This window comes from Ahaetulla prasina, chromosome 6, assembly GCF_028640845.1.
Source record: "Ahaetulla prasina isolate Xishuangbanna chromosome 6, ASM2864084v1, whole genome shotgun sequence".
NCBI classification, from domain to species: domain Eukaryota; kingdom Metazoa; phylum Chordata; class Lepidosauria; order Squamata; family Colubridae; genus Ahaetulla; species Ahaetulla prasina.
In genome coordinates, this window is record NC_080544.1 from 19,538,315 (window position 1) to 19,566,248 (window position 27,934).

The 27,934-nt window shown below is 40.7% G+C and overlaps 2 protein-coding genes across 3 annotated transcripts in view; one reads left to right on the forward strand and one right to left on the reverse strand.

Moving 5' to 3' along the window:
* The window catches only part of CTNNA3 (catenin alpha 3), a 1,121,082-nt gene that overhangs the window by 665,801 nt on the left and 427,347 nt on the right, over positions 1-27,934 (reverse strand). The gene's annotated exons all lie outside the window — the stretch shown is intronic.
* LRRTM3 (leucine rich repeat transmembrane neuronal 3) overlaps positions 6,638-27,934 on the forward strand; it is a 160,004-nt gene continuing 138,707 nt past the window's right edge. The window contains exons 1-2 of one of the 2 annotated variants that reach the window (XM_058187695.1): positions 6,638-7,142; positions 7,526-9,057. In XM_058187695.1, the coding sequence (XP_058043678.1) occupies positions 7,139-7,142; positions 7,526-9,057 (1,536 nt within the window). In that variant the 5' untranslated portion in view covers positions 6,638-7,138. Of the gene's footprint in view, positions 7,143-7,455; positions 9,058-27,934 lie in introns of those variants that run through there. The other variant, XM_058187694.1, reaches the window with a different exon arrangement.

The window sequence follows — 27,934 nt, forward strand, 5'->3', positions numbered from 1 at the left end:
CTAGAGGGATATAAATTATTTAAAAGAAATAGACCAAATAAAAGAGGAGGTGGAGTTGCACTATATATAAGAAATAACTACATCTCTACAGAAATAGAGCACAACAATGATGAAAATCATCTTGAATGTATTTGGGTCAATATAAAAGGGTGAAAACGATATTGCCATAGGTCTATACTATAGGCCACCCAACCAAACAGAGGAAGTAGATGAACTTTTGCTAGTCAGCTAACTAAGGTATGTAGGAAGCACATCACAGTAGTAATGGGGATTTTAACTACCCTGACATCAACTGGGAAACAAACTCTGCACCAAGTGGAAGATCCAACAGGTTCCTAACAAACCTAGCAGACAACTTTGTTTCCCAAAAATAGAGAAGGCGACAAGGGATCAGCCATATTGGACTTAATTCTCACTAACAGAGATGAAATGATAGAAGGTGTTGAAGCTACAGGAACCTTGGGGCAAGTGACCACGCAATATTGGAATTCAACATTAAGCAAATACAAGTAGTAGAACAAAGTCAAACTAGAGTCTTGGACTTTAAGAGAGCTAATTTCAATAAACTTAGAGAGATCTTGAGAAGGATTCAATGGATGAGAATCCTCAGGGGGAAAACAACTCAAGAAGCTTGGGAAATTTTGAAAAGTGAGATTATAAAAGCACAGTCTAACACAATACCAATGAAGAAGAAAAATAGTAGATCACAAAAGAAACCAGCATGGATGCATAAAGAACTATCTGACAAATTGAAAGACAAAAAGGACAAATATAAAAAGTGGAAAGAGGGGCAAATAACTAAGGCAGAATATCAGCAAATAGCCCGAGCCTGTAAAGATGAAGTGAGGAAAGCTAAGGCTCACAATGAACAAAGGCTAGCGACAAAAGTAAAAAATAATAAAAAAAGCTTCTTCCAACATGTTAAAAACAAGAAAAAAGTCAAGGAAACAATTGGCCCATTGCTGGGAGAAAGTGGCAAGAAGATGACAAGCAACAGGGAGAAAGCAGATCTACTTAACTCATATTTTGCATCTGTCTTTACACAAAAGGAAAAACAATCCAACCTATCAAAAACAGCACTACAAAAAACAGATTAGAAACACAAGTTAAAATAGGGAAGAAAATGGTAAGTGAACACCTGTCTACCCTAGACGAGTTCAAATCACCAGGACCGGATGGATTACACCCCAAGGTTCTGAAGGAACTGGCAGACGTGATCTCAGAACCACTGAACTATATCTTTCAAAGATCCTGGAGCACAGGGAGCTGCCAGAGGACTGGAAAAGAGCTGATGTAGTTCCCATCTTCAAAAAGGAAAAACACCGGACCCAGGAAACTACAGACCTATCAGTCTGACCTCAATACCGGGGAAGATTCTGGAAAAGATAATCAAGCAACGAATCACGGAACACCTAGAAGCAAACAAAGTAATAACCAAAAGCCAACATGGGTTTGTCAAAACAGATCATGCCAGACTAATCTTATCGCATTCTTTGACAAAATGACAAAATTAGTAGACCAGAGGAATGCTGTTGATATAATTTACTTGGACTTCAGTAAAGCATTTGATAAAGTAGACCATAACCTACTACTAGATAAAGTAGAAAATGTGGGTTAGACAGCACCACCACCAGATGGATTCGTAACTGGCTGACCAACCGCACTCAACGTGTAGTCCTCAACGGAACTACATCCACATGGAGGGAAGTATGCAGTGGAGTACCCCAATGCTCTGTTTTAGGCCCAGTACTCTTTAACATCTTCATCAATGACTTGGACGAGGGATAGATGGGGAACTCATCAAATTTGCAGATGACACCAAGCTGGCAGGAATAGCCAACACTCCAGAAGATAGGCTCAAGTTACAGAAAGATCTTGACAGACTTGAACATTGGGCGCTATCTAACAAAATGAAATTCAACAGTGAAAAAGTAAGGTTCTACATTTAGGCCAAAAACAAAATGCACCAGTACCGTATATGTGGTACCTTGCTCAATAGTAGTACCTGTGAGAGGGATCTTGGAGTCCTAGTGGATAACCATTTAGATATGAGCCAGCAGTGTGCAGCAGCTGTTAAAAAGCCAACACAGTTCTGGGCTGCATAAACAGAGGATAGAATCAAGATCACGTGAAGTGCTAGTACCACTTTATAATGCCTTGGTAAGGCCACACTTGGAATATTGCATCCAGTTTTGGTCGCCACGATGTAAAAAGATGTTGAGACTCTAGAAAGAGTGCAGAGAAGAGCAACAAAGATGATTAGGGACTGGAGGATAAAACATATGAAGAACGGTTGCAGGAACTGGGTATGTCTAGTTTAACAAAAAGAAGGACTAGGGAGACATGATAGCAGTGTTCCAATATCTCAGGGGCTGCCACAGAGAAGTGGGAGTTGGGCTGTTCTCCAGAGCACCTGAGGGTAGAACAAGAAGCAATGGGTGGAAACTGATCAAGGAAAGAAGCAACTTAGAACTAAGGAGAAATTTCCTGACAGTTAGAACAATTAATAAGTGGAACGACTTGCCTTCAGAAGTTGTGAATGCTCCAACACTGGAAATTTTTAAGAAAATGTTGGATAACCATCTGACTGAGATGGTGTAGGGTTTCCTGCCTGGGCAGGGGGTTGGACTAGAAGGCCTCCAAGGTCCCTTCCAACTCTGATGTTATGTTATGTTATGTTAATATTTCAAGAACTAAAATAAGCAAAAGAGGGGACAAAGAACAACTTTGTTGTGTTCCTTTTTGTATCTCACATGCTTTGGTTAAACTTGCATTAATGATTATTTGTACCATCTGTGAAGTATAAATCAATTTCACCCATTTTATAAAAGTTTCTCCTTAATTCCAAAACCAGTTCAAAAGAAAATTCAGTTTTAATTGTCAAAAATCTTCTCTGCATCTAAAAAGATTGATGCAGCTTCTTTTTCATTATGCTGTTCCAAATATTCCAAAAAATATCTAACATAGTTCTAACATCATCTTTCAACTAACTTTTAGGTAAAAACCTTAACTGATCGTCATGAATAAAATTTTGCAAAATTGCAACTTATAGTCATTATTCAAAAATGATATTGTCTGCAATTTCTTGCCGAAGTCAAATCTTGTCCCACGATAGATAGATAGATAGATAGATAGATAGATAGATAGATAGATAGATAGATAGATAGATAGATAAGATAAGATAAAAGAGAGAGAGAGAGAGACAGATAGATAGAGATAGAGAGATAGATAAATACACTTAATAGATAGATAGATAGATAGATAGATAGATAGATAGATAGATAGATACAATTGATATATAGATATATATAGATATATATATATATATAGAGAGAGAGATGAGAGAGATAAAGTAGATAGATATAGATGATAGATAGATAGATAGATAGATGATAGATAGATAGATAGATAGATAGATATGTCCTACTTTACTTTTTTTTTTTAATAACGAAATATTTCTTTCCTTTTTTGAGGAACATTTGCTCCATTTAAATTCCATGTTAAACACTTGTAATCCATAGTTCAGCCCAAAATTTAGGAAAGTCCACACCTGTAGCGCCTAATTTAGTAATATATTTTTCCAATTCCTGTAGCGTAGTGACTATTACATCGTTTCCTCTGAAACCTCCATTTCCATCTCCTCCAATTCTCATTTATATCTTTCTAAAATAAAAAACCCTCTTATCTTCTGAACTGAATTCAGTCTAAATCTCTATTGAAAGGTAAAAATGATGCCTTCCAATTTATTCCACTGAAATGGGATCCTTTTCTCTTTTAAGTTTTGAGACAAAAAGGTACATTCTTTTATCTTACACAGAATTCTAATAAGAATCTATTTCAAAACTAATATTGAACGGGGCATGGCTGGTCTAGTGAAGAGAAGGACCAGGGGAGACATCATAGCCATCTTCCAATATTTGAGGGGCTGCCACAGAGAGGAGGGGGGTCAAGCTATTTTCCAAGGCACCAGAAGGCCAGACAAGGAATAATGGATGGAAACTGATCAAGGAGAGATTCAACCTAGAAATAAGAAGAAACTTTCTGACAGTGAGAGCAATCAATCAATGAAACAGCTTGCCTTTGGAAATTGTGGAAGCTTCATCACTGGAAGCTTTCAAGAAGAGACTGGATTGCCACCTGTCAGAAATAGTGTAGCGTTTGTTTGGGTGGGGGGTTTGGCCTAGATGACTCACAAGTGGGGTGAAATCCAGCAGGTTCTGACAGGTTCTGGAGAACCGGTAGCGGAAATTTTGAGCAGTTCAGAAAACCGGTAGCAGAAATTTTGAGTAGTTTGGAGAACCAGTAGTGGAAATTTTGAGTTGTTTGGAGAACCGGCAGTTACCACCTCTGGCTGGCCCTAGAGTGGGGTGGGAATGGAGATTTTGCAATATCCTTCCCCCAGGAGTGGGGTGGGATGCAGTATCCTTCCCCTGCCATGCCCATCAAATCACACCACACCCACCAAGTCACGCCCACAGAACCGGTAGTTAAAAAAAAATTGGATTTCACCACTGTTTACAAAGTCCCTTCCAACTCTGTTAATCTGTTAAGAATCTGTTAAAATATGTTTTCAACTGTCATTTTCAAGCTTGCGTTAAAAATCCTGCTATAGGACTTGATCTGTTGTCTTCTTTCTAACAAAATCTATCAAAATTTCCCTAGGGAAGACTCCCGCCTAAATGAATGGGCAGGATAAAAAAGCTTCACTTTTGCAAAGCCTTGAGTATCCATATTTTTCGTGGACATGGTAGGCGATCAAGATAGGCAGGAAAGCTGCATTGCATCCAAGCACTTTTTGTACGCCAGAATAAAGTCCATCTTGTCATTCTACAAACATACTTAATGTATTTGACTTTTGGAGGGAACTTTTGGAAGGAAAATATTTGTTGGTGATTGGCTGGTGCCTCAGCCAGAATAGTATATAAGGAGAGGTTCGCCTATGCTTGAGCTGTTGTTACACACGACCTGCCTCCTGCCTCCTCAATCTCCGAACTCAACACTTAAGTTAATAAAAATGGCACAAAGTTCACATTTAACATTATAAAACTAAAGTAAACGGATCCCGAATTGCAGTAATAAAGTTATTTTTTTAAAAAATGGTGCCAAACTAACAGCCTGAATAGAAACTGAGCAGCTACAGGTTCAGCTTTGCCTCATGCCCTCCAGCCACAGTCAGATAATGGTGGAACAGGGGCTCTGCAGTAAAATTTCAGGATTAGATTAGATTAGATTAGATTATTTCTAGGTTGAATCTCTCCTTGATCAGTTTCCATCCATTATTCCTTGTCTGGCCTTCAGGTGCCTTGGAAAATAGCTTGACTCTCTCTGTGGCAGACCCTCAAATATCGGAGAATATCATTTCTCCCCTGGTCCTTCTCTTCACTAGACTAGCCATGCCCAGTTCCTGCAACTGTTCATCATACGTTTTAGCCTCCAGTCCCCTAATCATCCTGGTTGCTCTTCTCTGCACTTTTTCTAGAGTCTCAACATCTTTTTTTATAGTGTGGTGACCAAAATGGGATGCAATATTCTAGGTGTGGTCTTACTAAGGCTTTATAGACTGGTATTAGTACCTCACTTGATCTTGATTGTATCCCTCTGTTAATACAGTTTAGGATTGCATTGGCTTTTTTGGCTGCCGCTGCAGACTGCTGCCTCATATTTAGCTGGTTTTGTCCACGGAGACTCCAAGATCCCTCTCACAGTTACTGCTATTAAGCCTGGTTTCACCCTGTCTACATGTTTACTTTTGGTTTTTCTTGCCTAAGTGTAAGACTTTACTTTTGTCTACATTGAATTTCATTTTGTTAGATAGGGCCCAGTGTTCAAGTCTGTCAAGATCCATCTGGATCTTGAGCCTATCTTCCAGGTGTTGGCTATTCCTGCCAGCTTAGTATCATCTGCAAATTTGGTAAGTTCCCCTTCTATTCCCTCATCTAAGTAGCCCTCAGATATCAGGGCAGATTTGTATGAGAGTCCTGTAGCTTTCAAATGATGTAGGTAAAACATTCAGAATGACCCCCTTCAGCACAGAGAGCTGTGTCTACAAACAAGCAAAAGTTATTGTCCCGCTGCTCACCAAGCCTTAGTTTCTCATGATACTCATCGATCTTATCCAATAACAAAGGAATAACCTGGATTAGTTGTGTCTCAAAATCACATTGCACAGAGAAGTGTTCGATCGCATTCCTGGTTGAGGCGCCAGAATATTTATGCATTAAACTTGTGCGCTTCCTTCACGCCTAAATGAAAAGTGACAATTGTGCTGCATGCTCACGAAAAGTCCCAGCAGCAGATGTTGAACACAAAAGGCTCGGCTAAATTATCTGAAGGAGGAGGGGGGCATTGTGAGGAAAGGAGGGTGCAGCCAAAACTACTGTTTCACTAGGGCACGGCGAGGTTGTCCAGTCTGCCGCTATTTAGTGACCCAGAACAATCACTCATTTCCCAGCACAGAGCTAATTCATTTGCAAGATTGAAAAAGAATGGGGGGGGGAGGAGAGAGAGAGAAAAGAGAGAGAGAGAGAGAAGGAAGGAGGCATTTCTGCACATGCCCGTAATATTCTTCGCCACTGGGGGCAGCTTTACATAAGACTGCATTTACTGAAACCAAAGCAACAGTCAGAGAAGCGTTCGGAGTGACAGGATGCAGAAGTGAACAGTGCTTGTTCATTGTACCGGGTCATCCTGGCTTCTCTGCTCCAGCGCAGCTTCCTTAGCCGGATTGAGGGTGCAGACTATGATAACTGGGCTGCCCCAGTGGAATACAGATGGGTGAATTCAGACAGCCGAGCGTCACTTGGAGGAACCTCTCAAGCTTTGCCACGGGAGATTTGAAAGAAGCCGAGTCTGCAATGTGAAAGATTCCAAACCACATCACCCATGAAGACCTTATCACCTAGGAAGAACTTGACTTTCCGCTGCCAAGGCTGGGTTGGGATTTATTTGCTCCTGGGATGTTCTGCTTGCCTGGCAAAGGATAATGATCCAAAATCGGTCCATTTCCCAGGAGGTCCAATTTTGCTTCCTGGGTATCAGCAAGGCTTGATTCACCAAAGAACAGCTGACAGGGGCTGTCATGTTTGTGGCCCCTAGGAAAAAGCAAAAGAGCTAAGGACGACCTTTGAAAACACAAAGGATGGGTATGTTTCCATTTCATTCCTTTCTAGTAAAAGCCTACAGCAATCCCTGCAATGCTTCTGTGTTAATCACCCTGTAGATTGGCCTCCGTGCAAGCTACGACTGGAGATACGTTTTCGGTGTGTGATTCAGTTTGGCTCGGTCTGGCTTACATGGGTTCTTGCTTTCCCTTTATTAGATTTGTCGCCTTAAAATAGGGCAGAGGGGTGGGTGGGTTATGGGGGAGGGAGTAAAATAAAAACTGCTTGCAAAGTACTTCTTCTGTGGGGTGGGGGTGTTTTTCCCCCCCTCTTTATTGTGGTAGCCTTCCTGAGCATGACTGACAAATATTTGGACTGGGTTTTTTTTGGGGGGGATAACTTTTCTAAGTTATTTCTATTTTCAGGTTTCAATGCATTTAGGCTACTGAGCGGATCAGCAGTAGCCCTGGTAATAGCTCCCACTGTGTTACTGACAATGCTTTCGTCTGCTGAACGTGGATGCCCTAAGGGCTGTAGGTGTGAAGGCAAAATGGTATACTGCGAGTCCCAGAAATTACAAGAGATACCCTCCAGTATATCAGCTGGTTGTTTAGGGTTGTCCTTGCGGTACAACAGCCTTCAGAAACTAAAATACAACCAATTTAAAGGTCTTAATCAACTTACCTGGCTCTACTTAGACCATAATCACATTGGCAGCATCGACGAAAACGCTTTCAATGGAATACGCAGACTGAAAGAGTTAATTCTGAGTTCCAACAGAATCGCCTTTTTTCTTAATAACACCTTCAGGCCCGTAACAAACCTCCGAAATTTGGATCTCTCTTACAATCAGCTGCATTCCCTGGGCGCAGAGCAATTCAGAGGCTTAAGGAAGCTGCTGAGTTTACACCTGAGATCCAATTCCCTGAGAACGATCCCAGTTCGGATTTTCCAGGATTGTAGGAACCTGGAACTCTTAGACCTGGGTTACAACAGGATCCGGAGCCTCGCAAGGAATGTCTTTGCCGGCATGATCAGACTGAAGGAGCTGCACCTGGAGCACAATCAGTTTTCTAAGCTTAACTTGGCACTTTTTCCAAGGCTGGTCAGCCTACAGAACCTTTATTTACAGTGGAATAAAATCAGTGTTATAGGACAAACCATGTCTTGGACTTGGAGCTCATTACAAAGGCTTGATTTATCAGGAAATGAAATAGAAGCTTTCAGTGGACCAAGTGTTTTCCAGTGTGTGCCCAATTTGCAGCGCCTCAACCTGGATTCCAACAAGCTCACATTTATTGGCCAAGAGATTTTGGATTCCTGGATATCTCTGAATGACATCAGCCTCGCTGGGAATATATGGGAATGCAGCAGAAACATTTGCTCCCTGGTAAACTGGCTTAAAAGTTTCAAAGGGCTGAGGGAAAATACCATTATTTGCGCCAGCCCCAAAGAACTGCAAGGGGTGACTGTTATAGATGCCGTGAAAAATTATAGCATCTGTGGCAAAAGTACTACAGAAAGGTTTGACGTGCCACAGGCTGCCCCCAAGCCCACCTTTAAACCAAAGGTCATCCGACCTAAGCACGACAGCCAGCCTCCCCTGCCCCCCACCACAGGGGCCCCCGAGGCCAGCTCCGGGCCCGAGCACAGCACTGAGCAGATCTCCTTCCATAAAATAATTGCTGGGAGCGTGGCCCTCTTCTTGTCCGTGCTGGTGATTCTGCTGGTCATCTACGTGTCCTGGAAGCGCTACCCTACCAGCATGAAGCAATTGCAGCAACGCTCACTAATGCGACGGCACAGGAAAAAGAAACGACAGTCACTGAAGCAAATGACTCCAACCACCCAGGAATTTTATGTTGACTATAAGCCCACCAACAGCGAGACCAGCGAGATGCTGCTCAACGGGACGGGGCCTTGCACGTACAGCAAAGGAGGCTCCAGGGAATGCGAGGTAAGGAACCGCTCTCGTATTTTTAAACACTGTTTGGGTTGCACTTCTTTCGCTTTTCAACTATAACCTGTCATATCAGGTGTCCTCCAATCCAGGGGTCTCCAACCTTGGCAACTTTTAGACTTGTGGACTTCAACTCCCAGAATTCCTCAGCCAGCTTTGCTGGCTGAGGTATTCTGGGAGTTGAAGTCCACAAGTCTTAAAGTTGCCAAGGTTGGAGACCCCTGCTCCAGTCAGTGCAAGTTAGCCTTTCCCTTACGCTTTTTTCCTCCCTCCACAAGGAACCGTGTGAAGTCTGAGCTCAGGTTTGCCCAGCCTCTGTTTGTGCAGCCACTTTACTCATTTTATCCGTTTGACTGTTTTTACCCTCGGAGAGAAAACTTTTCTTGCACATCCAAAACAGCTGCAGTGCTGGGTCGTTCCCATCCAAACGTGGAAGGGTCCCCCTCCCTAAGCAACACGTTTGCGCACAAAGATTAAGGATGGGGAAGAACGGTGGAAAAGCAGACACAATGCTGAAATTCACGACATGCTTCAAGGGCAACATGCTATAACGCCAGGTGTGCTGTAGCTTCATATACATTCCAGGACTTGTTTTGGCATAGGATGGTGCAGGGACAACCCTGGGAGAATGCTTGATTTCTATCTAGTGCAAGGCACCTAAGAAGCCTGGTGTTAGCTCTGGATAGCCTCCAGAGCTATCCAGGTTGGGAGAAAGGGGAATCGGTTGGCTAAGCGAAGGGGGGTGGGGGTGGGGAGTAATCATACCTTTCAAAAGAAGGGGTGGAACAGGGCAAGATTCACTGTGCAGCTCTTAGGACAATACAGTTTGCAGAACTGATAACTTCCAATTGAAAACTGTCTGTGGTGGTTTTTGATCAAAGATGCTAGTGTTGTCTCCCTTCTCACAGCCCCTTTGCCTTTCAGAAAATAGTCAAAAGGCATTCATTAAACGAGGGGGTCCAAATTCCTTACTGATGCAATTAGAGGAGCTGAAATGTACAGTTGCAAAGGCTAGAGCCACTTCCGGCATTAGACTTGCTCATTAGACATTCCGTTTTCATTCTGTGTCAAAGGCATTAATGTGATTGACGATGGAGTCCTTAAATCCGTCATTTTTTTTTCCTTCTTCCTTCCCCCAAAAAAAAAAAAAAAAAGGGCAACGTTGTCTTCAGTGGTTTCAGTTATGCAATGTGCCATTTTGGGGTATTTAGAAAGCTGATGGGAGCTACATTTTTAAATACAGCACAGCAACAGGGAGAAGCTTGTAGGGAAACTGGGACCTTTGCCAATCGAAGGGAAAGCACATCCGAAGGATTCTCTTTAGGAAAAGTCAATGGATCAATAGGCGAGGCAGAGGAGGAAGGGATCGATCAGTGCTGAATTACATTTTATAAGGCATGTTTTATTTATCTTTTAATGCATTGGTGATGGGAATCATGATGATGGGCAGGGATAATTCAGGGCATTATCCACCTCAACTTGTTCTGAGTATTTTTTTAAAAATGCCCCAATGTCTTCTCCTCTTGACATTTTCTTACAAATTACAGTCAATGAGTCCCTGGCAGAGATAGTTTTATTTGTTTATAATAGATGGGAAAAAACTTCACCGCTTCTATTGCATAACTTGATTTAGCTTTGTACGCTGCCCATTTCTGACCACTTGGGAGAGGGGGGGTGGTTCTATAAAGAAGATGCACTGCAGCAATCGAGGGGGGAAAAAAGCATCCATATTCTCTGGCCATCCCTGATTTTTTTTGGGGGGGGGGGGGGCGGGATAAATAAAATCACCCGAAATGTTCCAGCAATGTGAGCACGTCTATCTTAAAGTGACTTTCGGGTAATAAAATGGCTTTTTTCCCCCCCCTTCAATGAGAAAGAACTGGAAAGGAAGTGAATCTGCTTCATAATATGGAACATACATATTCGTTGAAAGCTGAGAATCAAATAATTCAGCCAAATATGCATAGATCGCTTTATACAGCACATGTGATTTCCTAATATTTGATAGCCTTTCTGAAATACATACTACATGACCATAAAGATGCATATATTGTGTGACATCAAAGGACCAACGTGTAACTAAATGTATATATATCCACTTTGGCTTGCTGTAAAAAATCTTGAACACTAAAGTTATCTATGTACCCTGTATGAACCAATGGTTATACCACTAGCTGTTCATATTCAAAGTGCAAAATAATAATAATAATTCTATCAAAAGTGATGCACTAAAAATGGTTCAACTGGCTTTTGACTCTTTATTTGCATTAATTGCATACTTCAGCATGCTGGGCAGAGACCATTTTGATATGAAAACATGGCAATTCTTGGCTTGTTCCAAGTCTTCGTGTTTTCTATTATGCTGAAAAGCAAATGCGGGGAGTGAATTTGAGTATAGTATATTGCTGAAGGAAAGAAACCCCTCATTGGAATAGGCCTATGCAGAAAACTCAAAGAATAGAATAATGTGCCAATTGAGATGTTGTCAGAGGTGGGAGGTTTTTTTTTAAAGGAAACTGATGAGAATATTGATGTTTGACAAATGTCAAAGAGAGGGATATTAATGTGAATAGCTCCTCATCCTCCTAACAAGACAGAATTAATATGGGGGGAAAAATAATATCCCAGCATGTAGAAAGTCAATTAATTGTATTTCCACTGGAAGGACTTCTTGGGTTTAGATATGCAGATGAGTGTTTTTATTATGGCTACAGCTCTCTTAAAAAGGAACTGCTGGCCAATTGTGTGCAGTTTCCACTGAACCCTGCCAACAACCTCGGTCTACTGAATTTTTTTTTAAACAAGCAACATTTAATAAAATTGGATCCAGGTGCTGAAAACTGAAAATAAGGCTTTAATTCATTATTTTGTGTAACAGGCAAAAATAAAAAATAAAAAAGAGTAGCCAATGGCTTCCACCCTGTGTCTTGCCAAGGTGAACCCTTTCACCTAGCTTTCATAGCAGGCAGCAGAAGGGATTCTGGCAGGTAACTTGCTTGACACAGGGAGATGGGCAACTGCACCGCCAATCCTCTTATGTCGAGCTAAATAATATCTGGGAATCTTGAACTGCACAACATCTGCCCTACATTTATTACAATGAAATTAAAGTTCTCCTTGCTCATTAATAGGAATGATGGACACACAGCTCTGCTGTATCTTGGGGGATACAAGCATCACTGCAAAACCCTTCTTTTCCTCATGGGAAAAGCTGGCCCAGTGAAAGATTGCAAGATCACAAATATGGCAGCAAAGGCTATGGCAAATGTATTTTTTCTTGACATGCTATGCAGTGGTTTCTGCACATGTCTGTATATTTATGGGGGAACACCTACACAAGGTATGTTATTATCAGAGGTGTTATTCAGCTGGTTCAGACCGGTTTGCCCAAACCAGTAGAGGAAATTGTGGATTGGCCTGCCCAACCACCTCAGTTCTATGCCATCCTATTTAGGCCTATTTAGGTTTTTGTGGCCGGGCGCATGTGTGGAAGGCATGTGCACCAGCAAAGCACATGCGTGGAAGGCCGGGCGCATATGTGAATGGGATGTGTACACTCACATATGCAAATTCACAAGTAAGTGAATACCACCCCTGGTTATTATATAGATTGTTAATGGCTGGAGCAAAAATTAAGATACAACAATGTTTCCCAACCTTGTTGACTTTAATGCTAGTAGAGTTCAACTCCCAGAATTCCCCACCCAGGCTTTCTGACTGAGGAATTTGGGGATTGAAGTCCACCCATTTTAAAGTCGCCAAGAGTGAGAAACACTGAAATAATTTTCATAACAAAGTACTAAATTCACTAAGATCAGACTTCAGCGAACAAATGGAATTTTTTTAAGGGGAATACAAGTTAGAACTAATAAGATCAAAAGAGAAAGGAAATTATAAATCTATTTCAAATTCTTCAAGGTATCAGTTGCCAGGTAGGGACAAACTTTACACACAACTCATTATCAATCTGGAATTAATGCAGACCCGCCATTCAGCCATCACCTTTGAAAATTAAAGGGTAATTGAGTAGAGCCAATACTAGTTGGACTAATAAAGTCTATTATGGGCTATACCGAAGGGTTTTCCTCATCCCACTCACTGTATTAATTCAAAAATTCTCACACTTCATGAAGAACTGGGTATGTCTAGTTTAATGAAAAGAAGGACTAGGGGAGACATGATAGCAGTGTTCAAATATCTCAGGGGTTGCCACAAAGAAGAGGGAGTCAAACTATTCTCCAGAGCACCTGAGGGTAGAACAAGAAGCAATGGGTGAAAACTCATCAAGGAGAGAAGAACTAAGGAGAAATTTCCTGGCAGTCAGAACAATTAATGAGTGGAACAACTAGCCTGCAGAAGTTGTAAATGCTTCAACACTGGAAATTTTTAAGAAAATGTTGGATAACCATTTGTCTGAAGTGATGTAGGGTTTCCTGCCTGGGCAGGGGGTTGGACTAGAAGACCTCCAAGGTCCCTTCCAACTCTGTTGTTATTGTTGCTGTTGTTATTGGCTACTGCCGCAATCATTTATTTTCTCCTTTGCAATATAATAAAGCTAAAATGGGGAAGGAAATCACTTCCAAGTGGGCAAATCTACATACTAAATTGGAGTAAATAGTATTAGCAAGGAGAATTCATGGAGTATATGTTTGCAATGAAGGACAGAACTGAGAATGTGCTTGAGGAAAGAGTATGAAAGCAGAGATTATGGCATGAAAGAGAGAAGTAGAAGAAATGAGACAAAGACCAAGTACTTAATAGAAATCAAGAACATCCGATTTTTTTAATTACCTGTGTTGACACATATAAACACGGAACACAACCTTAATCACATAGTTGGAGCTCCCATGTTGACTTTTTTTATCCCCTCCCCCCCCATCCTTATCTACTTTAAACTAGAGCAGGTTGTAACTAATTAAAGGACAACATAACATAGAAAGTAAGGAAGATGACCTTGACAGAAATATGGAAGACTCATTATTGTCTAGGTAAAAGGGGCTTATTTTTTTTTAAGTCCCGACAAACAAGATAAAATTCAGAAGTGACTAAAACAAACTTTTTTTAAATTTTTAAGAAAATGTTTAAGAAAATGTTGGATAACCATTTGTCTGAAATGGTGTAGGGTTTCCTGCCTGGGCAGGGGGTTGGACTAGAAGACCTCCAAGGTCCCTTCCAACTCTGTTATTATTATTATTATAAACATTTCTTTCACTGGGGTATAAGGAGGAGGAGGAGGATATGGTGCAATTAGAGTTGCAAGATTCTGTTAATAATCTCAAGAAAAGTAGCTATAACCTTCCTGTGGAGTTTGTTTCCTAGTCCAATGTACTGAGTGTGTCTGATTCTTAATTAGTAAGGACAAATATTTGAACAATTTATTAGCCAAACCTTCCAACTCTCTCAAGACAAGTCAAAGGTCAAGGAAATTAGGTTCCAGAATATACCAAGAATATGAGGAGGAACAGAAGAATCACAAAATATGGTTTTTTTAAAAAAAGAAGTCAAGAAGGCAGTTGTGATGATGCAATTGACACGATGTCCATTTTACACCTCTTTAGTAATGGGAACACTGCCATTGATACAAAAAGGAGGGCAACCAAGCGCTGAGTGAAATGAGAAGCCAAAGTTAAGCCTTTCCCCTTTTCCGACTTCTGATGCACCCTTTTTCTCACGCACCCCATTCTCTCTATCTCCCAACAGCAGACTTTTAGGAAAGAGGCACTAAGACATACAAAGGATCTAAATTGCCTAGAGAGGCCTCTTGAGCTAAGTCAAAGCACATATGTTGATTGCATGGATTCAGGTTGTCCATCTTTTGCTCTAAAGTCCGAAACATCCTTCTTATTTGTAAATTAGGAAATTGACTTCATAGAATGGTATAAAAATGCCTTCTTTTTCATGTGATTCTCCATAGCTCTATTTTTAAGAGGGACAATTGGCTCAGATCTTATTCAACTAGAAGCAGTGGTGGGATTCAGCCAGTTCGCACCTATTCGGGAGAACTGGTTGTTAACTTTCTAAGCAGTTCAGAGAACCAGTTGTTGGAAGAAATCTTATTTTGGATATTTTTCCACTTTCTAGGGTTAATCCTGTAAGGAAGGCAGGAAGGAAACATTCTGGTGGTGTTTCTAGCCTAATCTTTATTGCCCTGTTTACAGAAACTACTTCTCTGGTTAACCGTTTTTACATTGTAACAGCTAAGGCGAAGCGCCCATCGACGTGAGCGATGTTGAGTTGGCCACACCCACACAGTCACATGACCATCAAGCCATGCCTACCCAGCTGGTCATTAGGGCAGAGAACCGGTTGTTAAATTATTTTAATCTCACCACTGATTAGAAGCCAAAGCTACTCCAGTGTTCCTACATATGAAACATGAACAAAGCTCCAATCTTAAATGCCTCAGGATGTAAACTAGCTGGAAATCCCATTCCTTTAACTCTTTCAGGAGCCCCCACATATCTTTCAGTATTTTGTTCCTACTTGGGAAGGTGTTCACTGGCCTACTGGATAGACTAGCTCTGCATCTCCAGAAGTGGTCTGCTGACAGAGGAGAAAATCTGGTCTTGGATATCCTGTCCCCATTTCTAAAAAATTATCTTAGAATCTTGAACTCCCCAATATTGTAATTTAACATTACTAATAAAAGGAAGGGTTGGGAGCAGTGGTGGAATTCAATTTTCTTTTACTACCAGTTTTGTGGCCGTGGCTTGGTGGGCGTGGCAGGGGAAGGATACTGCAAAATCTCCGTTCCCTCCCCACTCCAGGGGAAGGATACTGCAAAAGCTCCATTCCCACCCTACTCCTGGGAGAAGTATACTGCAAAAGCTCCATTCCCACCCCACTCCAGGAGAAGGATATTGCTAAAGCTCCATTCCCACTCTACTCCAGGAGAAGGATACTGCAAAAGCTCCATTCCCACCCTACTCTTGGGAGAAGTATACTGCAAAAGCTCCATTCCCACCCCACTCCAGGGGAAGGATACTGCAAAAGCTCCATTCCCACCCCACTCCAGGGGAAGGATACTGCAAAAGCTCCATTCCCACCCCACTCCTGGGGAAGGATATTGCAAAATCTCCATTCCCACCCCACTCTGGGGCCAGCCAGAGGTGGTATTTGCCAGCTCTCTAAGCTACTCAACATTTCTGCTACCGGTTCTCCAAAACCTGTCAAAACCTGCTGAATAGCACCCCTGGTTGGGAGGGATGTTACTGCCAGATTGTAACAGGTTTTCGATTCCCAAATTGCAACTTGCCCCAGGCCAGGAAACAAAAAAGGAAGAATGAACAACATGGCTTTTTCATTCCCTCTCCTGCTGAAACTAGATTGCCACAACTTCTGAGAGCTGTTTTATGCCAATAGTAGAAGTCACCGGGATTTAACAACCACACCACCGTTGAAAGATTGACTTAACTCACATAGCACCAAAAGTACACATGTTTTTCTACTGCAAACATATTCTTACTTGAAGACATCAATTGTTTTCAGGAAATAAATTCCATGGGAATTATTTCCATGTCTATGCAGGTTTAGAGAACCAGTGGATGAAGTGGATAATTAAAGACACCAGGTTAGAAACTGAGAGGAAGTGAATTCTAGTCCCATTTTAGGCATAAAGTCAACTGAGTGACCTTGGCCAGTCACTTTCTCTCAGCCTTAAGAAAGAAGCAATGGCAAAACAACTTGCCAAAACGTTGCCAAGAAAACTGTGTGGATTAATCCATGCAATCCCCAGGCATCAACCCTGATCCAAAGGAAGAGAAGAAAGAGTGTAGAACGGGGTCTCCAACCTTAGTAACTTTAAGAATTGTGGACTTCAACTGCCAGAATTCCTCTCAGATTCTGGGAGTTGAAGTCCACAAGTCTTAAAGTTTCCAAGTTTGGAGACCCCTAGTTTAGAAAGTGTGAATTAGGTAGTCCACACTATACTGCAAATTAAAATAATTGCAGTTATATCCTAGTACATAGCAGTCATATGAGTGAAACTATCAGTATGAGCATTGCTATTCCCAAATAGTTATTACGGACAGCTTTAATTAATTATTTTCAATTAGTAAACTAAACTTAGAACTGAAGGCAAGTACATATATACATAGAGTCTCCAAAATGAGTGCTTGAGATAACTACTTTATACTAACTGTAATATAATTCACTAGTGATCTTTATGATAGGTACACATATTTAGATAAATATTCTAACAACCAAATTTTCACAGAAAAGTAGTGACATCCAGTGGCAATATTAAATAAAGCAGATGACAATGATAGCTCTTTATACTTTGGTGGCTGCTTTGCTCCCCTTCAGAAATCATAAGTCTGAGTCATCTCATTTTTTTCCACACACACACACCTGCTTCAATCACACTAAAAGCGCACACTTTCCTGTATTAGAGATGTAAACTAAATTGGGGCACCAAAGTGGTAAAATCATCTTTAGAAACTGTAGACACAGAGGCTTTTATTAAAGGCTTGGTATTTTGCAAAATCTGAAAATTACAACCTTCACTTTTTCAGATTTTTTTTTTATTTTAATAAATAACTCAAAATGGTGAATATACCAAATACTCCTGGCTCCTCCTATGTTCTCCCCATCAACTCTGTGATTGAGCGTTGGGCTGAGTCACCCAACCAGTTTTCATGTCCATTGTCTAAGGAAGGACTAGAACTCACTGTCTCCCAGTTTCTAGCCTGGTGCCTTAACCACTACAGCAAGCCATAGTCCACTTTCTTTCTAATATTCTCTCTCTCTCTCCCTCTCTCTCCCTCTCCCTCTCTCTCTCCCTCTCCCTCCCTCCCTCCCTCCCTCCCTCCCTCCCTCCCTCTCCCTCTCTCCCTCCCTCCCTCCCTCCCTCTCCCTCTCACTCCCTCCCTCTCCCTCTCCCTCTCTCCCTCCCTCCTCCCTCCCTCTCCCCCTATATATATATGTTTGTGTGTGTGTTATAATATATGAAGACTTGACATGCAGACCTATAAACAGATGAAAAAACATTGGTGCATCTGAAAAAAAGTTAGTTACAAATATATTAGGGGACTGGAGGCTAAAACATAGGAAGAAGGTTGCAGGAACTCGGTATGTCTAGTTTAATGAAAAGAAGGACTAGGAGAGACATGATAGCAGTGTTCCAATATCTCAGGGGCTGCCAAAAAGAACAGGGAGTCAATTATTCTCCAAAGCACCTGAGGGTAGAACAAGAAGCAATGGGTGGAAACTCATCAAGGAGAGAAACAACTTAGAACTAAGGAGAAATTTCCTGACAGTTAGAACAATTAGTAAGTGGAACAATTTGCCTGCAGAAGTTGTGAGTGCTCCAACACTGGAAAAATTTAAGAAAATGTTGGATAACCATTTGTCTGAAATGGTGTAGGGTTTCCTGCCTAGGCAGGGGGTTGGACTAGAAGGCCTCCAAGGTCCCTTCCAACTCTGTTGTTGTTGTTGTTGTTGTTGTTGTTATTATTATTATTAAGACTTTATTATTATTATTAATACTAAATTTATTATTAAATTTTTGTAGTTGTTGTTGTCAGTCCTAAGTCCCATTCTGTTCAATATGTTTGCGAGTGGGCATTACGGAAGATTTGCTAGGTAAGGTTTGTCTTTTTGCTGATGACACAAAGATGTGTAATAGAATTGACGTTCCTGGGGGTATTCGTAGCATGGAACATGACTTGTCATGCCTGGAAAATTGGTAAAAAAATGTGGAAACCGCAGTTCAATGTTTCTAAATGTAAGATCATGCACTTAGAGGAAAAAGAATTATCTGGCAGGGTACAGTATTATGTGTACAGTATTAGACAGAACAACAGAAGAAAGGGATTTAGATGTGCCCACAGCAGGTGACTACAAAATGAGCACACAGTGTGGGCCAGAGAGCTGTGAAGACAAACAAAATTCTGGGATACAGCACTAGAGGCAGAGGTGGTATTCAGCTGATTCAGACCGGTTCAGGCGAACCTGTAGCGCTGACAAGCTGGCCCCGCCCACCCGCACCCGCCCTATCTTGTCCTTTATTTCCTTCTTTCTGGCTTAGCTGATTCACGTGGCACAGCTGATTTCCGCACCTTCGCTGTTCTAATTACTGGGGCTGCCTTAGAAGGTAAGCAGCTGAGCTTCAAATTGCTGTATTTTGAATGTTGCGCGCAAACGTGTTAGGCGCACAAAGCGCGCGCTCACCAAACCGGTTGCATCCCACCACTGACTAGAGGGATAACCAGCAGGAAAAAAGGAGTTCCTAATCTCACTATATAGAACTTTAGTCAGAACCCATTTGGAATACAGTTGACAAAAGATACTGCTAAGATTGAGCGAGTCCAGAGATGGACACAAAAATGATGCAAGGTCTGAGGGACAAAACGTCTCAGGAGAAATTGGAAGAATTGAATATGTACAGCCTGGAGGACAGAAGGAAAAGGAAGAACATGACTGAAACCTTTAAAGATATTAAAAGTACAGATAGGGTTCTAGAAAGCAGTATTTTCAGTATTGAGCAAAAATCAAGAACACTGGGACCCTAACAGCCTCAATCTGACAAGAGGGAAGTTTAAAAGTAATGATAGAAAGTATTATTTCATAGAAGGGGTAGTGAAAGCTTGGAAGCAACTTCCAGTGGAGGTAGTAGGTCAATCATCAGTAACTGAGTTTGAGCTTGCTTGGGATAAACACATGTCCATCTTCCAATAAAATGTTTAAAAAGAACTCAAAAGACAGATTCAATGGACTATTAGGTCTTTTTCTGCTGTCAATTTTCTATATTTCTATAAAATCAGCACAACAGTGGGTTTCACATATTCTTACCAAAGGTTCGCCATGTGCGTGCGCCTTCCGCGCATGCGCCCTGCCTTCTTCATATACGCTTTGCTCTCACGCGCACCTTCCGTGCATGTGCCCAGCATTGAAAACTTGGATAATAGGACGTCTTTACGCCAAGGTAGTGGGCAGGCCCACCTGCGGTCTCCGCTACCGGTTCGCCCGAACTGGTATGAACTGGCTGAATACCATCACTTGTTCAGCAAACAGAGGCACTACCCAATTAAAGATTTCCTTGCTATGCTTTCACATTTTTGGGCAAACAGAATAGTTGTAACTCATTTAATATGCTTTCCGAAACCTTCCCCTTTAAAGGCCTTTTAAAATTAAGCTTCCGTATTTACATTTTATCTTAATTTTACATCCTGTAATGAAGTTACACAGCTTCTATTTTAGTTGGGATGATCAAGCCGAATCCATCATAAGGAGCAAAACATGAACTTCAGTTGTTATCTGGGATTTAAACTAACTGAGATTGAGGAAATTTATCATCTGTTGTAGAGTGGACATGATCCATGTCATTCCTGGAAAATTTGGCCAGCTTGGTTGCTTGTAAGTGGCTGGATCAGGGAAACTATCCATGACAATTTGAGGGAGAGGATCAGAGGTGATATTCAGCCAGTTTGGGCCAGTTCACCTGAACCGGTAGTGGAAATTGGGTGTAAGCCCACCACCCGCCTATCTTGTCCTTTATTTCCTTCTTTCTGGCTTAGCTGATTCACGTGGCACAGCTGATTTCCGCACCTTCGCTGTTCTAATTACTGGGGCTGCCTTAGAAGGTAAGCAGCTGAGCTTCAAATTGCTGTATTTTGAATGTTGCGGCATAAGCGTGTTAGGCGCACAAAGTGCGCGCTCACCAAACCGGTTGCATCCCACCACTGACTAGAGGGATAACCAGCAGGAAAAAAGGAGTTCCTAATCTCACTGTATAGAACTTTAGTCAGAACCCATTTGGAATACAGTTGACAAAAGATACTGCTAAGATTGAGCGAGTCCAGAGATGGACACAAAAATGATGCAAGGTCTGAGGGACAAAACGTCTCAGGAGAAATTGGAAGAATTGAATATGTACAGCCTGGAGGACAGAAGGAAAAGGAAGAACATGACTGAAACCTTTAAAGATATTAAAAGTACAGATAGGGTTCTAGAAAGCAGTATTTTCAGTATTGAGCAAAAATCAAGAACACTGGGACCCTAACAGCCTCAATCCGACAAGAGGGAAGTTCAAAAGTAATGATAGAAAGTATTATTTCATAGAAGGGGTAGTGAAAGCTTGGAAGCAACTTCCAGTGGAGGTAGTAGGTCAATCATCAGTAACTGAGTTTGAGCTTGCTTGGGATAAACACATGTCCATCTTCCAATAAAATGTTTAAAAAGAACTCAAAAGACAGATTCAATGGACTATTAGGTCTTTTTCTGCTGTCAATTTTCTATATTTCTATACATTCAGCACAACAGTGGGTTTCACATATTCTTACCAAAGGTTCGCCATGTGCGTGCGCCTTCCGCGCATGCGCCCTGCCTTCTGCATATACGCTTTGCTCTCACGCGCACCTTCCGTGCATGTGCCCAGCATTGAAAACTTGGATAATAGGACGTCTTTACGCCAAGGTAGTGGGCAGGCCCACCTGCGGTCTCCGCTACCGGTTCGCCTGAACTGGTATGAACTGGCTGAATACCATCACTTGTTCAGCAAACAGAGGCACTACCCAATTAAAGATTTCCTTGCTATGCTTTCACATTTTTGGGCAAACAGAATAGTTGTAACTCATTTAATATGCTTTCCGAAACCTTCCCCTTTAAAGGCCTTTTAAAATTAAGCTTCCGTATTTACATTTTATCTTAATTTTACATCCTGTGATGAAGTTACACAGCTTCTATTTTAGTTGGGATGATCAAGCCGAATCCATCATAAGGAGCAAAACATGAACTTCAGTTGTTATCTGGGATTTAAACTAACTGAGATTGAGGAAATTTATCATCTGTTGTAGAGTGGACATGATCCATGTCATTCCTGGAAAATTTGGCCAGCTTGGTTGCTTGTAAGTGGCTGGATCAGGGAAACTATCCATGACAATTTGAGGGAGAGGATCAGAGGTGATATTCAGCCAGTTTGGGCCAGTTCACCTGAACCGGTAGTGGAAATTGGGTGTAAGCCCACCACCCCCACCCACCACCCACCCTGTCTCTATGCCATCCTATTTAGGGAAGTTTTTGAGGCCGGGTACATGCGCAGAAGGCATGTGCGGAAGGCAGGCCCACGTGCGAACCAGATGCGCACATACAAAGTGAGTGTGCGCGCGTGTGGCAAACTGATAGTAACATAATGTGGAACCCACTGCTGGACGGGATCATGGGGACTAATTAAAAAATGGTTGTCCAACCTCTCATGAAGGAACCCTCCCTTACAACTTTCCTTTGGGGCTTTCTAGAATAAACTAGAATGGTCTTTCCCTCCCACTACAGACACACAGTCTCTCACCTATAAATTGGGATCATTCCACTTATCTCCAACAGCAGTTTCCAAATAGCACTACTACTAAGTTTGTGCTGCCTCTCTAATAATAATGAGGACATCATTCTTTCCTTCACCTCCCTCACCCCTTCTTCTCCACAAAATCGCAACAATAGTGGAGGTCACCATTCTCACTTATTCTCTTATCATGCTCACTAATCCTCTCCATCCTTTCTATTGACTTTCTCCTCCAGTCTCATTCACACACAATGACCTATTAGAATTTTGGTCACTTGTTTATCTCTTTCTCATATCTTCTCAGTCTTTCCACCCCAGCTACATGCCACCACTTTCGGCTTCTAATGTTTACACCGTAGGTTCTGTATTCTGTTGTTTGAGAACCTCTTGAAACCATAGAGAAGGGTCCCTCAAGGTCAGTCAAGATTAGGTTTTTTTCAGGATTTAACTCTTTCTTAAATGAATAAACAAAGCTTTATTTAGTTATGTACACATATGCCACGCAAAACCGAGTGGAAAATAGATTTGTAAAGCAAGTAACATAGAAAAATATTCTTTGAATCTGTTAATTTTAATAAATGTGATGTAAAAGTTCTTGTTCTTTCTGATGTTACTCTAATGTAAATATTTGTAAATATTTCAGTAGTTACTCTAGTGAAAATATTAACAGATCCCTCACATCCTGGACATAAACTGTTTCAACTCCTACCCTCAAAATGACACTATAGAGCACTGCATACCAGAACAACTAGACACAGGAACAGTTTTTTTCCCAAATGCTATCACTCTGCTAAACAAATAATTCCCTCAACACTGTCAAACTATTTACTAAGTCTGCACTACTATTAATCTTCTCATCGTTCCCATCACCCATCTCTTTCCACTTATGACTGTAACTTTCTTGCTTATATCCTTACGATTTATACTGTAATTGATTGTTCCTGATTGCTTAATTGTAGCCTATGACTATCATTAAGTGTTGTATCATTGTTAAATGTGTACCCTAAGACTATCATTAAGTGTTGTAAGTGTTGTACCTTGATGAAAGTATCTTTTCTTTTATGTACATTGAGAGCATATGCACCAAGACAAATTCCTTGTGTGTCCAATCACACTTGACCAATAAAAAATACTTTCTTTCCTTCCTTCTTTCTTTCTTTCTTTCTTTCTTTCTAGCTAGCTAGCTAGCTAATTAGCTAGCTATCTAATGTAGCAACAACAAATGATCTACTATTGTGAGGATGTATGGCACTGAGTATCGGCTGGTATGTTTCCCGTACTCACTTGATGATTTGTAACGAGATCTGGTTTTCTGGTTTTCTGTTTTCTCCAATAATGAAAGTCTATCCCAGTTCATTAAATCAAGGTGGCTAATGTTACTTTTGCTACATCTAAAAAAATAAAAAATAAACATTTTCTAAATGAATCTAGATGTGTGAACTTCAAATCCCAGAACTGGAATTGTTGGCTGGGTCATTCTGGGAGTTGAAATGCATACATCTTAACATTGCTAAAGTTGAGAATCACTGCTGTAAACGAAGCCATCCAAAATCTGATGAGATCTGTTGCCGAGTTAAGAATGTATTCAGACATTGTTTTTGTTTTGTTTTGCTGTTCGTGGTTTGCTCATTTATTTGAATTGTCGTTTTTATTAATCAATTATGTTTAAGTTTCCTCAGTGTTTTGGGAGAGTACTTTTATTGTACACTGTAATTAAGGTTTCTGTGAAGTTTCATATGACTTGTGAACCTGATTAGCGCAAGGATGAATAGCTCAAAAACGAGCCCATACCTTCCTCTTTGAGACTTTTCATTTGTTGTAAACATTACAGATGTTTAACATCTGCATAGGTTATGATCTCCAAAGATGAATCAAAACAATCAATAATATTCTGTGGCCTAGCAGATGCTTCACACAGAGAGTTTTGTAAGCTACAGACTGGTTTTAAAATAAATACCGTGTTTCCCTGAAAATAAGACCCGGTCTTACATTTTTTTGAACCTTGAAATAAGCGGTTGGCCTTATTGCCATGTGCTCAAAAGCCCGATTGGGCTTATTATCAGGGGATGTCTTATTTGGGGGGAAATAGGGTAATATATAAAGTTTCCAACTCTCTCTGATCACTGGGATAGATCTGGCTGGCTGTATTAAATTGGTTGGATACAAATGATCTAAATTTGAGTTAAACAGTAATGATAGGTTTAAAGAATAAATAGATTAGTATTCTTAATAAGTCACTAAACTGAACATTTGAGAAGAGATAAAGGGACTTCTGTTCTCAACTCATCAATTGCCAGACATACAGCCTTGATCTATATGTACATAACACAACTTACCCAGTAACTGGGAGCCCAGATCGGTCCTTATAATGAAAAAGGTCTTACAAAGGACAACTTCATTTGATGTCCTCAGTTTTCTCTAAATATGCACCTTCACTCCTCAAAGTAAGTAAGTAGGTACTTTGGGCAGGCCTTTTCACTGCGTTCTTACCAAATGGGCTGATTCAACTTCAGCAAGGCAATACCTAATGTATCCTAGTGTTATGTCATATAGGACTCTATAGGTCATCACCAGCACCATAACAACAGCAATATCACTTATATACTGCCTCATAGAGCTTTACAGCACTCTCTGGGCAGTTTACAGTGCCAGCATATTGCCCCCAACCATCTGGGTCCTCATTTTACTGATCTTGGAAGGATGGAAGGCTGAATCAACCTTGAGCTGGTTAGGATTGAACTCCTGGCTACAAGCAGAGTTAGCCTGCAATATACTTCATCACCGTGGCTCCTATGAATTGAGTCTAGAAGTCCTTTGCTAACTAATGCAGTAGTGATGTTATAAGATTGTCCCCTCAACACTTTTGGGTCAATTACAGCTTGTAGGCTATGTCGAAGGCTGCCCCATGTAAAGCATAGTTTTATTTATTTTTAAAAATTTGCATAATTTTAAAATTGTAACTGCTTTTCCATATATCTTTTTATGATCTGTAAGCCACCTAAGAGTTGTTTATTGAGGAGATGGGCAGCATAAAAATGTAATATATTTTTAAAAATTAATGCAATTCAACCAAATGATTAAAGCATGAGTTATTTGTCAAGGCATTATGTAATTTCACAATGAGAGCAAGAAACAAAAAAATGTTTTTTTATAGAAATGATGATATGCATTTTTTCACGTTGAAGTTTCAGTTAATGTTGCTTTATTTATTAATCTCTAGTCTAAGGAGGTTTACTCAAACATGAAATGAGACATAGCAGTCACTGGAAGTGGGCAGGATACAGATCTTATTAATAGATACGAATGAGTAAATAACTCTTGAGGGGGATGGCTATTTTCCCCAAGGAGGAGAATATAAATGGATAAATGATTCATATTTTCACCTCTTAAAATGAATGAAATGGCTATTATAGGCATATCAATAGAGTTTTAAAAATAAATGTGACACATTTGACAGTAATTCAGAAGGTATTTTGCCACATACATTATTTGTTCTTGCAAAAGAATTTATCTGTGGTAAGGTATAAAAAGGCGTTTCTATTCCTAGGTAAATTGATTTTGGTTAATACTTCTATGAACTGTATTTCAACTGTCATGGCTTTCTTATTACTTACTGTACAGGTTTGTATACTGCTATTTCTCCTTTTATTATATTTTTTTAACTAAACCACAAATAATTCCATTCAATTACAATGTTATGGCCAGCATTATGGCAAATTACAACTATGCATCTCGATGTAGCTCTATGGTACTGGTAGGTTAAATTTAACATTCAGCCAAACCTAGTTTATTATTATTATTATTATTATTATTATTATTATTGATGCTGGAAAGAAAAAAGATACCTTGATTTTGTTTAGTTGAGATTTGGTTTCATCTATGGTTCACTCGAACTATGGTGTTGGAGAAGACCCCTGCGAGTCCCTTGGACTGCAAGGCGATCCAACCAGTCAGTCCTAGAGGAGATCAACCCTGACTGCTCTTTAGATGGCCAGATCCTGAAGATGAAACTCAAATACTTTGGCCACCTAATGAGAAGGAAGGACTCACTGGAGAAGAGCCAAATGCTGGGAACAATTGAGGGCACAAGAAGAAGGGGACGACAGAGAACGAGGTGGCTGGATAGAGTCACTGAAGCAGTCAGTATGAGCTTAAATAGTCTCTGGGGAATGGTAGAGGACAGGAAGGACTGGAGGAACATTGTCCATGGGGTCACAATGGGTTGGACATGACTTCGCAACTAACAACAACAACATGGTTCACCCATAATTTCATCTCCTTTTCTTTGAGGCATTAGTATTAAATATAACTCACTATAGAGAGCCATTGTAGTGTAGTGATTAAGGCTCCAGGCCAGAAACCTGGATATTGTGAGTTCTAGTCCCACCTTAGACACAATGCCAGCAGGGACACCTTGTATCAGTCACAATCTCTCAGCCCTAAGGAGGCGGCAATGTCAAACCATGTCTGAAATCTTGCCAAGAAAACTGCAGGGATTTGTCCAGGCAGTTGACACATTACCAAGTTGCAGACACACATATCTTAAAAAAAATAAAAGTCTTCTTCAAGCTGACTTCACTTTCTAAGGGTATCATATATGTGGAAATACCTACAGAGGGTTTTATTAGCCGCAATATGGAAGTTGCTTGTCATTGTCTTTTTTGGGGGATGTCCATTCTACTTTACAATCAAACTTTTGAACCTGGGAATTCCTCATGATCACTTTTGCCAAGCTAGGTGCTGCCATTACTATAGAGAAAGCTCTACAGATTATCACTTTTAAGAGTCAAGATACATGGGTTACATAAATAAATATAAAAGCTTTGAAACAGGGGTGAAATGCTCCTGTTTTGAACCGGATCGCCGGATCTGGTAGCAATGGCGGCGGGTAGTTTGGAGAACCAGTAGCAAAAGTCCCTGCCCCCCCCCCCGCCCCAGCTGAGCCGCACGATCATCAGAGGTTTGTTGTTGTTTTTTTTACTTTTAAAAGCAGTTTTTCTTCACCTGAAGAAATGCTTTTAAAAGAAAAAAAAAAGCCTCTGATGATCGCGTGGCTCAGCTGGGATCGTCAGAATCCTTTAAAAGCTTTTTTCCCCACTGGTGATCCCAGCTGAGTTGCCTGGTCGCCAAAACCTTTTAAAAGCATTTAGCATTCAGCTGAAGACGTCGTAGAAAAAATGCTTTTAAACGTAAAAAAAAATTGGCCATGCCCACCCAGTCACATTACCCCCCCACCAAGCCACACCCACAGAACCGGTAGTATCAAATTTTTCATTTCACCCCTTCTTTGAAGGCGTAGAAGCAAATTAAAAAAAGCTCTCAATTTAGAGAAACTGACCTTTCCTTGCTAAATCTTCAAGTTATCTACATGACTGAGGACATGATTATATCATCATACATGATTCCTACAAACTCCAGGTCTTCTTTATTTTCAGATGCATGCCAAAGATTTGGAAGGGAGAATTGAGGCAGGGACACTATTTGCAATTGCAACCTGTGAATAGGTTTCCATTCTTCTTCTTCTTCTTCTTCTTCTTCTTCTTCTTCTTCTTCTTCTTCTTCTTCTTCTTATTCTTATTCTTATTCTTATTATTATTA